General features: G+C 43.4%; 1 protein-coding gene across 7 annotated transcripts in view; it reads right to left on the minus strand.

Annotated features, from left to right (window-relative positions):
* The window catches only part of vir (VIR_N domain-containing protein), a 372,111-nt gene that overhangs the window by 177,784 nt on the left and 177,292 nt on the right, over positions 1-17,035 (minus strand). For all 7 annotated transcript variants that reach the window (XM_075698519.1, XM_075698512.1, XM_075698531.1 and 4 more), the window contains 3 exons: positions 15,678-15,887; positions 10,906-10,991; positions 3,938-4,084 (listed from right to left, as the gene is read on the minus strand). In XM_075698519.1, the coding sequence (XP_075554634.1) occupies positions 3,938-4,084; positions 10,906-10,991; positions 15,678-15,887 (443 nt within the window). The remainder of the gene's footprint in view (positions 1-3,937; positions 4,085-10,905; positions 10,992-15,677; positions 15,888-17,035) is intronic.

Below are 17,035 nucleotides of genomic sequence, written 5' to 3' on the forward strand. Positions count from 1 at the left end.
CAGTTACGTGTGTAATTAGCAAAGTTATGGTAATTAACTTTCTAATTATTCACAATAGGTGGCTACAGCAAATATGTACTTTGGGGACCGTCCTCGACGCTACCTATCCCAACGATCAAATTTTGAATAGCGGTGTTCATGTGGGAGCTACGCCAACAATTAGTTCTCCTTGGCAGGCTCCTTGAAACCGAAACTGGCTGGAAAAAGAGCGTCTATGTCGTCTATGTCGTCTATGTCGTCTATGTCCCCCCCCCCGCATTTCGTCATGTCTACAAGGTCACCGCCAGTCCAGCCCCAAGAGCAGCTTGCGTTATCTACTGGCTGTCTGCGGCGTTGGCCTAGCGCTTCAATGCCGGCTGGCTGCCAAATTTACTTTGTCATTCTGTTGGGCGCCACGTTACCACTGTAGCGCCGGCCCCATTCTTTGGGCGTTTAGATATCAGTCTGTAGCGTTAACCATATGGAATTCCTTTTTTTCCTCCTTCACTCGGCGAGTTATGTTCCTATCTGTTTTAGTTTACGCATTTTTATTTACACAACTCGCATGCGCGCGTTTGAGACAGCTTTCCTGAAGAAAGCGAATTTTGACTAAACATCGTTCTCATTAAAAAGCCTGAAACGGCATTTCAATGATGGAAGTGGACACATGGCGCCCAATGGAATGACCAAGTAGATTTGGCAGCCCACAGGCATTGAAGCGCTTGGCCAACGCCGCAGACAGCAAGGAGATAATGCAAGCTGCTCGTGGGGCTGGACTGGCGGTGACCTCGGAGATACGAAGAAAGGAGGGGGAATGGAGGCATCGACGACACCGACGCTCTCTTTCCAGGAAGTTTCAATTTCAAAGAACCTGCCAAAGGGGACTAATTATTAGTGTAATTCCCACATGAACTCCGCTATTCAAAATTTAATCGTTGGGATAGGTAGTGTCGAGGATGTGCCCCAAAGTGCAGCCACCTATTATTGATAATGAGAAATTTAATTACCATAACTTTGCTAATTACATATGTAACTGCGAAAATTGCTCTATATCTAGAGGCAGCCAATTCGTACACTCGAACGGTAAACATAACGTTATCATGATTTATGTTCTTCTAAATTTAAAATTTGGTGCAGCTAGAAAAAAACACCCTATACATTCGAAACCTGCGATAACAAAAACCCGCTACAAAGGAATTCTCACGACAACGAAATGTTTTGGTACCCCTGGCGAGTGCCCATAGGATTCAATGCATTTCGTAGCTCTCGACAACGAAATGTCGCTGTGCTACAATCCCGCATCAATAAAATTTGCTGGAACGTAACCCTGCGTATTTGCTACTCGCGCAAAGGCTAGCGGGCATGGCTGTCATCTTGTTTGATGATCGCCCATTCGAAGCGGCACGCATGTTTCTGCCGGCATGTGACGATGGTTTTTGCACACCTAGCGCAGTGCTTAATACGGGCCTTGGTGAGAGAAAAATGCTGCAAAAAAGAAGGAAATCCATGTCCCACTGACGTGGAATTGTTTATGACGCTTGAGATGGCGGTCGCAGCATGGAGTGCCATGCATTGGGACGCGATTAAGCGATCATCTGGGAATACGCATCCCTTGCTTCAAGAATGCTGGATTCGGTGCCACCCGACAGGCATCGCATGCGGATTCGACACCGGACATTGATTTGCGTGAAGGGGCCGTAATCTCGTTCGACTGCCTTCGGGTATACAAGATAAGGGCCGCTATAATATAAAACTATTTCAATCTGTTTTTATTTAAAACCAACCATTAGCCCGCCCTGATAGGTCAGAATGGTTTTCGCAAAATGGATCGTATCTCCGAAAGCAATTGACCGAGAATACTGCTCCATGGCAGTGCTGCCACTGTTGATAGACGCATGCAGTGCACTTTGTACTGTCAGCAATGCAGTTCTATATCCTCGCAAACTTGCCAAAGTAGGCTAATGGAAACTTCCGCAGATGAAGATGGTCAAATGCTTCAATTACATGCGACTGCTTACAAACGCACCTCTCAAATCTGGTGCCACGTGACCTCGAGAGCGACCATCGAAGCGAAGCAGCGTCATGTTCCATGTAAAGTAAAAGAGCAGTAAGACCCATCACGCTCCGTACACTGTGTCGCTGTATGCTTTAGGTGCGAGTGAAAGCATGTGAGGGTGAGCCAAGTAGGATGGTGGCTTGATGCGCGCTGTCTTTTGCGTCATCCCACACCAAGAAAAAAGGCAGGAAGGGAGTGCGGGGCGGGTTGGCATGCGTCTCCTTGTCTAGTGCAGCCATGGCTGCACATGGCTGTCAGTGAGGCTGGCCGCATATGGCAGCCCACGCATTGTTAGAGGTAATGTGCCAGGTGTCCAAAGAGTGGAAGTGCCAAGATGGCATGGCATCATGTACACTGCCGTCCCGTGAGTTTAGCACTGTGTTATCTTGAGTTTCAGAGACACGTTGAAGCAAGAGGCAGACGAAGCATTCACTACCCGCTGCTGGAGACACTATCAGCCGAGGGGGCGGAGTGGATGCAAATGCATGGCTGGCTTCACTTCGTACCGCCTATGTGAGGATATAGCCAACACGGCATGAAACTGTATCTTTTGCACCGACTCTCAAATTCAACAAAATGAAATTTTCTCGCATTAAAACTTGCTTTTTTCGACTGCCTGACAAATTAGAAAATTTTGTGGCCCCTTCTGTGCTAATTTGTATAAAAAGTCAAATTTAGGTATAAAGAAATTTTGATATAATGAAGCAAATTGCAGATTTTACAGACTTTGTTATATTGAAGTTTAACTGTACTGAAATTGAAAGTAGGACACAGTAACCTAGGAGCCTTTGGAGCTTAAGAAGGAAAACAGTTTCGGAAACCACAATGAGAAAAACTGGCTAAGTGGCAATGAGTCCACTGGCTAAGCACACTGCAGCTCGCTGAGCACAACTACGTCTGGCTTATATTTAGCGCGTTGTAGGCACCAAAATCGGAAGTAGTGACATATAAGTTAACATCCAAAATGAAATTTAAACTTTACAACATGGTGACATTTAGAATGCGGAGTGTTGTGGGCACACCCCGCACCACCGTAGCCTTTGCAGTGCAAAAGAATAAACGGAAGCCCTGCAAAGCGTGTGCTTGATTGCCAATAACTCCGCTTCTGCTGAACGCATTGAAGTACTTTTTGCGGCAAAGTATTTCTGAAATAGCCTATTTTAACTTCAAATGCATTTCTCCTTTTCAATAAAAAGTGGTTCAGGGCCTCTTTAAATATCCACGTTTATCCCACCAGAAACTCTATCCCTACAAATTATCAACTCGATGCATTAGCTAGTCCTTTCAAGGCAAGCGTTTAGAATTCTAGAAGGTATATATTTTACCTGTACAGGGTTTCTACCCGACGCACTTAGTTGTTTTCTTACAGCCTCAAAACTGGGCCCATGCAAGTAGTTACCAAAACTGGCATAACTACCCCCAACAAAACTTGTGACCTTGCCCTTGCATAACCATTAGACCCCCCCACCCCCCTCCACCCACTCCACCTTAAATACCTGCAATTTTCAGCATGCTGAGACAGTTGGTCCTTCAGATGGCTACATGTTTGTGCTTAAGCATCTGTGTTTACATGCCTCTCATTTACAGTTATGCATCTCATTTACGCTTATTAACCTATGTCCACATTACAGCTACGCTGCAGAACTTCCAACTTGCAAATGCATTGGTGAAGTCCAGCATTATTAGACAGTACTGAGGAGGTATTCTGTACCTAGTGGACTGTCCATTTTGGCTGCTGGTGATTGGCTGGGGCCGCTCGTCTCCTCCTCGCTCGTACAGGTGCATCCAATCAGCAGCAACCGAAATGGACAGTCCACTAGATGGACTCTTACAGAATACCCCCCCAGGTCTCACAGTTGCCCTATGAAAGAACACTGCTAAGGGAAGACAGCAATGGCTTACCTCTGTTCCTCTGCAAGAAATGAGGTAGCCCAGCATGAACTGCAGCAAGTTCACAATAGGCTTCAGCACAGCCACTACAAGAGCTCCTTGCTGTGCAACCAAAGAGGCCGAACCGTGCCAAGGCTTCAAGAACTCCTCAGAAATTTTCTGGAAATGTTTCAAAGGCCATGAAAAGAATGTGAGGGTGATGGCATCCTTAATATGATCTAGCTCAGTTGTGCAAGTATTACGAGGACAAACAATCATAACAAAAACATGAAATGAGAGTACAAAAAGTACAAAAATATGAGGGGTGCTCAAAAACCAATTGAATGTTTTCCGTTCACATGTATGCTTTAAGGTTTTTAGAACACAAGGGTTAATATAGCAAGTATAAAGCCTTCCACATCAGTGCACCAAGTATAGACCTACGTTGAAATGTTCCCTTACTGTTTCCTATACTTACGGATGCCTTGACTAGCCTACTGCTCTGTTACAGCGTATTGGTCTAGCTACCCTTGAAAGTTACGCAAAGCTTTTTCAGCTCAAATTGATATACCAGCTATTGCATACATCATTCCGTATAAACCCCGACTCTTACTTGAAATTTCGTGATACTAGACGGACTAGAAGAAGGCATGCATGGGAACTTGTAGAATATCCATTTATTAATAATACTTTTCACTATTCTTTCTTCCCACGCTCAATTCGCGAATGGAATACATTGGGGAATACACTGGATGTAGTTGCAACACAGCAGCCAACTCTAGCAAAATTTATGGAATTAATTGAGCTTGCAGTATTAACCTAAAATGAGTTGTCAATATAAGTAGTTAAATTACTTTCGCCATGCAATCCATCCTGCTTCAGTTTGTGACAGGAAAGCACTTGCCTACACTTTTTGTTCTGAGCATTTTGTATCTGAATGATGCTTTTTACTCTGCTTTTTTTTTTCTAGTTTCCCTGCTGGTTGAGGTACATTGGCTTCATTGTGTGTATTATTATGTCTGAATGTACTACTGCTATTCTTGTATAGTCTCCTATCATTATGTGCTCTTTTTTTATAGAATGTTTTAGTACAGTTCATTGATGAGTTGTGACATGCTGCTCACCCCTGTAATAATCCCCATGGGGGATTGACAGTATTCTATAAAAATAAAAAAATATGAGTACACATAAATGTTAAACAATCTTCAAATTATCTGTAACTAACCACAATGAGCAGAGTGGGTGCCCAAAATCTTTTTACACTGGTTTGTTCATAGCTTCAACTTTTGAATCGCAGCAAACTGACATGCACCATTTCCTGACCATATGGGTGCCTATAAAACATGTTATTTCTCAGAAAACAATCTGCTATTATTTACTCACTTGGTCTTCAATATAATATCATGCCTTTTGAAACATCATATCATATGGATGGTATTGGATAGCATATTCATGGTTTTCAGAAATTGGCTGGTCTCATCCAGAATTTTTTAAAGTTTGCACCATCATCATCATACTCATCATCAGCCTGTTTGTTTTATGTTCACTGCAGGACGAAGGCCTCACCCTGCGATCTCCAATTACCCATCCTGCACCAACCGATTCCAACTAGTGCCTGCAAATTTCCTAATTTCATTGCTCCACCTTGTCTTCTGCCATCCTCAACTGCGTTTCCCTTCTCTTGGTACCCATTCTGTAACCCTAATGGTCCAACGATGATCTAACCGGCACATTACATGACTTGCCCAGCTCCATCTTTTTCTCTTATTGTCAATTAGAATATCGGTTATACCCGTTTGCTCTCTGATCCTAACCGCTCTCTTTCTGTCTTTTAAAGTTATGCCTAGCAATCTTCATTGCATCGCTCTTTGCATGGTCCTTAACTTGTTCTCAAGCTTCTTTGTCAGTCTCCAAGTCTCTGCCCCATATGTAAGCACTGGTAAAATGCACTGATTGCATTGACTGCATCATTTCCTGCCAATCCATTGTTGATGCAGTCAAGGTTTGTTTAGAGTTTAAAATTCTGCCTTCTTTGAAATACAAAGAAAGTATTTCTAGTGTGTTGGAAGCAAATACCATTATTTTTACTCCCAAGCCACCACAATCGTCAAACGATGCTTAGGACTTCACAATATACTATTACTCTTTCAGGGTCAATAACGTAAATATACGGCGCCGCGAAAAGTCCAAAATGGTCAATGCCGTATATTTACGGCGCTGTATGTACATTTAAAACACGCGCCAATTTCCTAACTTCTTCTTTTCTGGCATGTGTTGCCACTATGTGGGAAGGGCGACCGCTTGTTCCTTGCTCATTTGGTGCACACAGGGTAGCGCATAGGAAGGGTGCTGCCGTTCATGCGTTTCCTTTTCTTTTTTTGAAGACTCGCAAAAAATATTTGCCTCTGGTTGGCGATAAGGTGAAGATTAGCGGAAGTTTGTTACATGTTTTGCTGTTTTGACGGGCACACAACCACATTTTTCTTGAGTGCGCTCACCTACACAGTTCGATTACGCTATGGACGTAAATATTAGTGCAAGAGCAGGAACATTTGACACTTGCAAAATATTCTCGTGTGCGCATTTTCCAAGCCTTATGTGTATAACCATGCATCAAATTTTTAATTCTTATAAACTTATTTCCTTTTTTTATTTTTGTTATTCATGACTAAACAGTACATTTACACTAACGCAAGATATCTTTTTCTCACTTTATAGTCACCCTAAAAAAATTACGGTAAATTTTTTTCGAAATAGGTCCCTCAGAAGAATTGGAATCTGCAATAAAAAAATCGACCCTGGGCGGTCACTTACGGTCAAGAAAATCGACCCTCAAAGGGTTAACATCATACATTAATTTTAATTACCTTACACTAGCACTACGGTGATACCATCAATCTCCAGTTACCCCAGACTTCATGCCACACATAGAGGTTTCCTTATCCCATCAGCCAATCTCTGCTGCACTTGACTGTGTGTTGCAGTCAATCTTAGCACCCATTGTGTTACTCTAGTAGTCTAGTAGACCACACTTTACATATGTACTCTATGCATTACATGCACTATAGAATATTAGCTACCCACAATTGCTTGCTAATCCATACTGCTCTCTTCCTCGCCTAGCGTTACGCCTCTCTAATATTCTGCTCCATTGCTTGCTAGTTGTGTAGTCTTTGGCTTCCTTCCAGGTTTCTTTGTTATCCTCCAAGTTTTGGCTAGATAGGTTAGTACAAGCAGAATATAGCAATATGCTTTTCAAGAGCATCGGTAAGCTGACGTTCATGACCTGCAAGTGTCTGCTAAATGCACTCCCACCCATTTTTATTTGTCTGCAGATTTCTTATGATCTGAGTGTGCTACACACTCCTTTACTGCCTCAAGAAGCTGACTACCAAACTTGAACTCTTGTTCCCTCGCCAAACTACTGAGCATTATTTTTCTACATATGAATCTCCAAACCTACCTTAATGCCACATAGGCAGTTCAAAGTCTTCAATAATTTAAGTTACCTGCAACACTGCAGAACAGAGCTTTATCTGCTAACCACAAGTTAAGTATTCTCGGGTAATCCTTACACCTAATCCTTCCCAATCTAGTCCTTGAAATATTTCTTTCTGATGTGTAGCCAATAATTAACAAGAGGTTGTATCTCCTTGCCCAACATCCTTTGTTTATACTAATATCTTCCACATTGTGCTGTGAAGAATTATATTAGCTGTGTAATCTCTAGTCATTTTCTCAGACCATCCATGTATGCTTCCTTCCCACTTTGGCCTATGGGATGCTCCCAAGTCAGCTGGCATTTATACTGGAATTACGTTACATAAAAGGTAACATAAAGGAGTTGGTTATATTCAACAAACTTCTACACAACTTTATTAATGACACAAATATGACCTATTTCAAATATACTTTTCTAAAGCCGGCCTTCACACTGTGCTAATGAAATTCCGAACATTTTCTTAATTCTAAGTCTATGCTTTGTGAGGGTACCGGGCCGACGCCAGGTGGCATAGAGTCACAGGCACGAGACGGTAGGCAACTGTGCAGAGTCATCCATGGGACGGTAGGGAACGGTGTGTGGCGGGGAGGTAACACATGGAAGGCATGTGCGCGCGGTCGGCATGAAGGAAGCGCGCAACAACGAAGTGAGTGAGTGAAGTAATCGGCGGAGCAAGCCACGTGCGGTGCGGTGGGACAAAACGAAGACTGCGTGCGTGTGCGTGCGCCGAGGATTGCCCGAAATAAAGAACGTACTTGACATGTGGGGGCTCATCCGGGATGTAAGAACGTACTTGACAGCTTAATTCTTAGTCCTGAGCCACGATGCCTGATAAAGTCGCACAATATCCAAGTTCAAAATCTGTGCCATTTTTTCGATACAGATAAACTTGATATTTGTATACTATATGAGTACAGTAAACCCTAGTTTTAACGAAATCGCTTTATTTTAAATACAGTCTACGCTCGTTACAATGGACACGCATACAACAGACTTTCAGATGTAATGGACTATATTTCAACCTTAGTGTGGTCTGCCTATTTTCTTAATGCAACGAAGTTCACTTTTAGTGGACCGCGCTACAACGGACTATCAGCTACAGCGGACGAAATTAGCGACAATTTTTGTCAAAACCAGGCATATAAAACGGACTTTTGCCATGTCGACACAGGCTGGCAATTGACTTGTGAGGGTCAGCCAACGATCACGGCTCAATATCTTGCACGCAAGGAAAGGAGGAAAGCGGGAGGAAGTGCGCCGTCTTTCGCATGCAAGGCATGGGTGGGAGGCAAGGGGCGAGCTACTACTCCTGTGGCTGCTGTTAACGGCAAGGCTGCCATATCTTAAAAGCGATCTGCGATGTGAACAAAGTGTGCGCCACGGGCGCCATACCTTGAAAGCGATCTGCAATGTGGACAAAGCGTGCCCAGTGTCGGTAGCTTCGTATGTGCTGTGCTTTCGACGTTTAGTTCGTGTTGAAGCGAGAGACAGCACGAAGCTGAATTTGCTCGCTGCTGCTGCCATGCTTATCTTGCTTAATTTGCTATAGCAATCAATGCTTCGCCTTTCAGGCATAACCGCAATTTTTTTTTGCTTGTTTTTTACTTTGGACGCTCATCGCTCACTCTTTGCAATAAAGTTGTTAGACATTGCGACGAAAATTTCGGAAGTGAGGCGTCTCGGATATTACGGACTTTGGATAAAACGGACGTTTTTTGTCAGATTATCAGGGTCCATTGTAACGAGAGTCGACTGTATCACATTATTCGAAGTCTTGCATGTCCCCATGTTACTATGACTCTCTCATGGCTTCAATATACTAGGGGGTGTGCGAATACTTGAATTTCAATTTCAAATTGAATAACGAATGTTTCCATAATTTGATTCACGAATCGAATACCTAATATTCAATTTCTTGAACATTTAATTTCTTGAATATTTGATTTTTCGGATATCGGTGCATTCGGTGAATGAACCGGCCATGCTCAGTGCCTTGACACACCCTGCGTTCCCATGACATGTGATCTCCATCAGTGCACGGTTCATCCAGGTCATCGATACCAATCAAAACGATTAACGCGACGCGGACAGAGGAAACTACAGCAGCAGCACGTATGGAAAGCACAAGAGCACATGCGAAGAGCGGTCCCTTATCACATAGGCTGGCGGCAAATTTTCGTCACAGCCACACTATTTGACGCACTGTCTAGCCTGTTAGGCCACCTGAGCTGCGTCATCATGAGTCAGCAAGTAAAGTAACAGTTACCCAATCAACACAGATTTATTCACAGCGGTTGCACGACCCTCAGAAAGCCGACAAACCGCCTCGTACATGAAAGTGAGTGCATGGAATGACCATTGCATGTTCACGGCCGGTATCCTTGCCGAATACCGTAGGGTGGCCCCTCGTTTCGAAAAAAAATAAATAAAGGTGGGGGGTGATGACGTCATGCGAACTTGGCGTGGGCCTCCCAATTGAGAACTCTTTAACATCAGCGCTGACCACGATCAATGCGTGTGGCGCCAATGACTGCGCGGAGCAGTGCTGAGTGACGTGATGTGCATTCCCCACTTTTGTCTGTTGTGCCAATTGGCCTTATAATAAGCTGACAACCCACAGAAACCACCTGCCATAAAGATATAAAAACTCTTTTTTTTTTCTGGAAGAAAACGGGAAAGCAATACTTTCTAAGCAATAGAAGATTGCCATTAAGCACAGTCTGGCTCACTATTAAGATGAAGACCCCACTGGTATTTAGGACAACTTCACTATTTCTTCAGCTTCAGAGGGAAAGAAAGCCCTTAATTCTATTTGACAGATATTCCACAAATCACAAATATTTTCCAGACCTTTGTATACAAACTGAGTTGTTATCAGTGCAGGCATACTAATTTGGTGTTCCCTTTAATAACATCAGAACATACTATGCATCTTGATTCATAGGAACAGGGGTGGTCAAAAGTTCCCAGGCCACAGCACGTTCGAAAACGTTCATTCTCAAGCAAGTGGCAGGGCTCCTGGAGTAATTTTGGCACTCGGAAACTGTGGGTGGTCAGAAACAGTCTCCCTTACCCTCTTCACAAAAACCTTGGAGCTCTTACAATCAGATACATGACACGCCACATGGGCACAAAGTCAACGTGTTCGCACAAGTTGTGGCCTGGAAACTTTTGAACACCTCTGTACCTAATTAACTGATAGCTATCAAGATTCTTATGTAATGTGATTAGCCTCCTGAGTATTGCAGCACTGTACATTGCACAACATTTGGAATCATAAAAGTTTAGTTAAATTTTTTATATTCCATATTTAATTCGACATTTGGCTTTTTTTAATTATTCCATTCGATATTTAACTCGAAATCTACTATTGGGTATTCCCGCACCCTTAGAAAATACTGCTTATAATGAAGTCAATTTCCTGTCCCCGTGACTTTGTTATAAGGAGGGTTTACTGTGTTTGCACACCCTTAGTAAAACACAAGCGCAGTGTATTTACCTGTAATATAGTCAGAAAACTGGAAAGTCCATTGTGGGCAAATATCTGCATGATGACATATTTGTATTTCAATTCTTCCTCGTCATCTGTAATGAATGACAGCATATTACAAAAGTTTAGCAAGAACAAGTACTATACACAGGTGTGATAAAATGATAAGTTTGTGATTGAGATAAATCAGACTTGTACTAGTTCAAATACAAAAGAAACAGAAAAAATTGGAAAACTATAGGCATCAAGAGCAGCACCAGGTGGCTTTAGCGTCAGGCTATGTTCAGTACTGCCAGCAGCTCCACCCACGTTGCTGGGTGGAAAGCTCTCGGTTGATGTGCTGGAACCCGCACAGCTTCTTGCAGGGTGCAGTATTGTCTTTGCAGAAAAATAGTCCTTATTCATCCACACAACATATTAAGCAGGTGAAACGAGGCACTATGTGAATTAGTGCTACATGCTCCACCTGTCAACTTGATCAAGATTTCTAAAATTAATTTTTAAAGGCATCCATACATAAACATCCGGCCTCGGCTGCCTACATTCCTGTCACATGCTGCCTCTCTGTCATTTTCTTTTTGTAAGACAATTTCCCTGCTGTTTTTCCCATTATCTGTTAGCAAGATAATGCCCCTGATGTTCTTGCTCTGGTGAATACTATGTGCAAATTTTTTTCCTTTCTTCTTTTTTTTTCTTATGTTCTAGCTCCTTTGCATGTTTTCTTCCACTCTCTCCAGTACACTTCGCTATTCACAAAATAAATCATTAGTCGTTGGTGAGCACACATCTTTTTGTAATTGAGTTGTTACCTCTGGGCTCCCTAGAGATGTTTTCACATGAATTGGAACTTAAAGCAGGATTATAAAGCCTTCCAGGCATCAATAAAATTTTGGCAGCGTAGGGGCAAATATTGCAAAATTAACCCTTTCAAGGTCAATGACGTAAATATACGGCGCCGCGAACAAGTCCAAAATGGTTGATGCCACATATTTACGGGTCCGTCTGTACATTTAAAATGCGCGCCAATTTCCTAACTTTCTTTTCTGGCATGTGCTGCTACTACATGGGAATACAGGGAATTTTTTTCTCGCGCCTCCCTTTCACGGTTTTCGTTGCACGGTTTGTTTTAGAGCTAGTTTGGTCCGGCACGTCTATATACTACCGCTCGTGCATTGGCGCGTTCGCGGGCGGGCGACAGTTTGGGTTCTGTTCCGCGGGCGGTTTCAGCTTCTTCCGATTGCAAAACTGATGGCTATCTCGTTACTAATCACTCAAAAGGCGACCGCCTGCTTCTTGCTCATTTAGTGCTCACAGGGGTGCGCATAGGAAGGATGCCACCATGCATGCGTTTCCTTTTCTTTTTTTTTTTTGGAGACTCGCGAAAACTACGTATTTGCCTCTGGTTGGCGATAAGATGAATATTAGCGGAAGTTTGTCACATGTTTTGCTGTTTTGACGGGCACACAATCACATTTTTCTTGAGTGCGCTCACCTACACAGTTCGATTACGCTATGGACATAAATATTAGTGCAAGAGCAGGAACATTTGACAGTTGCAAAATATGCTCTTGTGCGCATTTTCTAAGCCTTATGTGTATAACAATGCATCTAATTTTTAATTGTTAAAAGCTTATTTCCTTTTTTGATTGTTATTCATGAATAAACAGTACATATATACCAACACAAAATATCTTTTTCTCATTTTACGGCCACCCTAAAAAAAATACGGTAAATTTTTTTCGGAATAGGTCCCTCAGAAGAATTGGAATCTGCAATAAAAAAAAATCGACACTGGGTGGTCGCATATGGCGAAAAAAATCGACACTCAAAGGCTAAAGCTTATTTGAAGCCAAACATGTGCACAATGTAAAACAAGCTGTGCATTATGATGGAAGTGAAGTGACCACCACAATGTGTCTCCCAAACACACATAAATTCTCTATTCAAGACCATCAAACTGACAATAAGTAAAATTTAAAAAAATATTCATCATGTGTACATTCCTCAAATTTGTTTTCTCATGTCCAACATCTCTCAAAAACAGGCGACTATTCATGGCACTTGTAAGTGCCAAGGAGGCATTGCCAGTAAACGCTCACACAATAAAGCTTCACTCCCCTTCCCACCCCTATGCAACTATTTCGCCATTTCGAATGGTACATAGAGCAATATTCTATTTTCAAGACATTCACATATTAAAATATAATTTAATTCTGCAACTATCACTTACACTTTAAGCCTCCGCTCAAGTCTGGCCCGTTTCTCTACCTCCTTGCTGAATGGATAGTTCTTGGCATCATGCCCTTACGACCCTTCTTTCAGGCGACTTCTTAGGTGTGTTTTGAAGAGCTTCAACACAGAGATATCTGTTCCCCGACTGTACGATGTAGCCTTGCTGCCACAAGAAAATGTAGATTCTCTTCATGAATCACGAATCGTGACCCAATCACTGTTCAGTACCAGTTAGGTCTACTAATGAAAGAAATGCGAGCCGGCCAGGCAGACCTTGAAGTGTTGCCCTATTGGCGGCGAGGAGTTACGGAGTCGCCATCTATCGGAAGCGCCTCGCTGGCGTAGTATGAGGGATCATGCGGCCCGCTCCTCATAGGTTTTGCTGTCAGCGCTCACTGAAAACACCACGCACAAGCTCTCCCGGACATTTCTGTAAGTACTTTCAAAACGAGATAAGTTTTTTACTGTCTTAAATAATAATCTTGGGCAAACTGAAAGCACAGAATCGTTTACAGACGCTATCTCTTTACCGAATATGTACAGTGAACGTCACTGCGCGCGGTTGCCACGATGGAGTCTCCTGAACCGGCTTCTTGCGTGAAAGGCAGGTAAACGCTGAGAGCAAACTATGTGAAATATGTTCTTATAGTGTTTGTATAATTAAACGGAGCGTAATAGAATGAAGCCGCAATGCAGTGATCGCACAGATTCGCAGCAACCAACTGCGCGTCTGCATGCTTGTCCGCGCACTGTTTCACTTTCGCCGCGTGCACATTTTCGCACCATGCCATGAGCTTTAGGCCGCAGAATATGGGCATTTGACACAGTATAGAAGCAACCATTGTTGCGTGGGCGCTATCAGAGCTGTTCAAAAATAATTTCATTGTAGAGACTCCGACGCCCACGGGGGGGGGGGGGGGGGGGGGCTGTGATGTGCCATCGCGACAATTCAATCTTTTTCTTTTTTTTTTTTTCTTCTAAATTCTTGGACGTTTCAATATTATTTCTCGAGTTGCGTTGCACTGTGTGTTTATTGGTGTTCTCAGCGTGCGATTTCCCGCTGCTGCTTTTTTGTAATCCAGTGCATTAATTCATAACATAAACATGACCATATGCCACGCTTTTTTTTAATGTGCTACTTACTGCTCCCTTTCCACTCCAGTGAACTTGCCAGTATCTATAGCATCGACAAGTTCATAGACCAAACCGTCATAAGATTAGTCGGACAGTGGACTCGGGCGAGCATCTCAGTGCGCGTTTTCCAAACATCGCAGACCCAGTGCCGTAGCAGAAATCTTCCTCGCGTCTGTGCTTGCTGCATACCCGAGTTGCAGCCGATGACTGTTTGCCGGTTTTATGTTTCGCGTGCCAAGCTTCACACAGCTTCTTGTCCTGCAGCTACGTGTGAATAAGGCTGACACCGGGCTCCGTTGCGTACGTCCGGCACTGCAGCACCGAGCAGTAGTCTACCATGTTGCACGCCTGCAAAGGCAGCTACTACCTATTGTAGTGCTTTCAAGCGTTGTAAAGAAGACACTCGAAGCGGGAAAATCTCGTCACTAAATGAGGACCGCAGCGTACGAGGGAATTTAAACTCTCGTTTTCAGCTCGCTTCGGCGCTCCCGAAGCAGCCAACGCAGCTGCTATGTCCACGTGATCCCTAATAGCACGTCACGCCGATGGTGGCGCCAGCTTTTCCAGTGGGGGAGTTTGAGGCCAATAGCGATCAGCAAACGTTACCGGGACAGAAATGCACAGCTCACCACTGCCAAATGCGCGCAAAACAGAAGTGCCAGCGTTTAAAATACGCATCAGCCAAGAAAAGCATCACAGCAGTAACAGATAACGACCAAGGAACTTCCTTGATCGCAATATTAGTTTTTCCTCCTTTTACTTGCTTCTTTTACTTTTATTCTTGCATTGAGAAATATGACATTGTGGTTATCTGAACCTCCAATCTCTCCCCTTTACTACAGTACTACGATGGCGCCGCTGCATCAACTAAAGGCCTGGCAATCCACGGTGAGACGGCACCTCTACAAACATAATTTTCTACCCAATTTTTGTCAAACACACACTATATAAGTACTATCTTTGCAGATTTTACTGCATATTTCTTTGCAATATTTCCCCATCTGTTAAATGAACCCCTGAAGATTGCAGAAAATGAAAAATGAAAAATTTTGGCCAAATCGACCAGTGCCATTGTCACGGAGGTGGGCGGTAGACCACTACCTTGGGTGGTCAACTGAAGTAGTAGGCAGAACTTCTCTGCTACCAACCATGGGAAGAACCTTGGTCTCTATCGTTTACTTTCAACAATAGTTTCCTGCTTATTAAAATGCAGTTATGTTGTGTCCACAAGTAGGGCTCATGACACAGCGTCAACAAGCACAAAACACTGTTTGAAACAAGAGAGCATAACAACATAAAAACACAGTGGCTGTTTCTGCATAGGCTCACCTTTACACTCTCAGCATCTGGTTTAATATACCAAGATTCCCATCCAAAATAGAGACCGCAAGTACAACAACCACGGCAACACGTACCAGATTCCCCTGAGCGGAAATCTTGAGGTGGCAGGCCCAGGTGCTGAAGTATGCGCAGTGCAGTAATCAGCATTGGAGGCAGAGATGCAGCCGAGTCAGCTGCTGCCTTCACACAGCCCATGAGGTAGCCCACCGATTCATGGTTATATGAGGGCAGCTTCAGAGTCGGCTCCATCCAAGCAGCCAATTCTTGAAGTCTCTGGGGGAGCTCTGCAATGAATACATGAAACTATATCAACTGCCATGCTGCGACTTATTCAGTTTATGACCACACACTTGTAAATAGTAAGAACTTCAATCAAAAGCAGAAAAGAGCCCATAATTGCATTGTAAGCATACTTTTATGTCAAATGCGTTCAACTTGGGCGCTCATGAAGGGCAAAAATAACATATCAAGTGTTATTAACCCCTTACTGCATGCAATTTTATTTTCTTGTGAAGAAATTAGGCAAGCCTTTGTTTAGGCTAGATATGCTTAAAGGGGCCCGAATCACTTTTTACTGAAGTGGAGAAATGCATTTGAAGTTAAAATAGGTTATTTCAGAAATGTTTTACCGTAAAAAGTAATTCAAAGCGATTAGCAGAAGCAGAGTTATTGGCAATCAAGCACGCCCTTCGCGGTGCTTCTGCTCCTACTTTAATGCCTTGCACTGCGAAGGCTACGGAGGAGCGGGGCGTGCCCACAACGGTCTGCCAACTGAATGTCACCATGGTGCACAGTTTAAGTTTGATTTTGGATGTTAAGTTAGATGCCACTACTTACGATTTTGGCACCTACTACGATGTGCCGAACATAAGCCAAACCTGATTATCCTCATAGAGCCACAGTGGACTCGTCACAGCACCCTGCAGCGGCTGCGGTATCTACGCTACATAGCAGACTGCAGCTACATGCAACAGTAGTGCATATGCGCACCGTTTGCTTTGTGCATAATAGGGCTTGAGTGCATGTCCGCGCTCTTATGCTCCAGTCTGACTGTCCCACGTAGTGCGGACCGGCTTTGTCCTTCACCAGCTTGACCGACAAATAGTAGCCGCATCCCACTTGCGCATTTTTAAACGCTAGCAATAAGTCTGCCAAAGCATCTAACCAGGAACCACCAGGAGTGTGTGTGGTCTGAACTTAAGTTTCATGTGGTTCAAGGCTAGTTTAGCATTCACAAGTGAAAATTAGCGAGACCTGACGGCTACAAGACCGATAAGCAGGGTGGCCAAAGTTTAATTCCTACGCGGGCAGCCGCGGCAGAGCATGAGCGTTTGATAGTCAGCTTCTACCGGAAGTGTGCAATTATTATTTAAGTTAGAAAGCACATTTTCCCTTACTTCAGCTTGTTTATGAAACTTCCGTCAATAAATAT

The sequence above is a fragment of the Dermacentor variabilis genome, chromosome 1 (assembly GCF_050947875.1).
Source record: "Dermacentor variabilis isolate Ectoservices chromosome 1, ASM5094787v1, whole genome shotgun sequence".
Lineage (NCBI taxonomy): Eukaryota > Metazoa > Arthropoda > Arachnida > Ixodida > Ixodidae > Dermacentor > Dermacentor variabilis.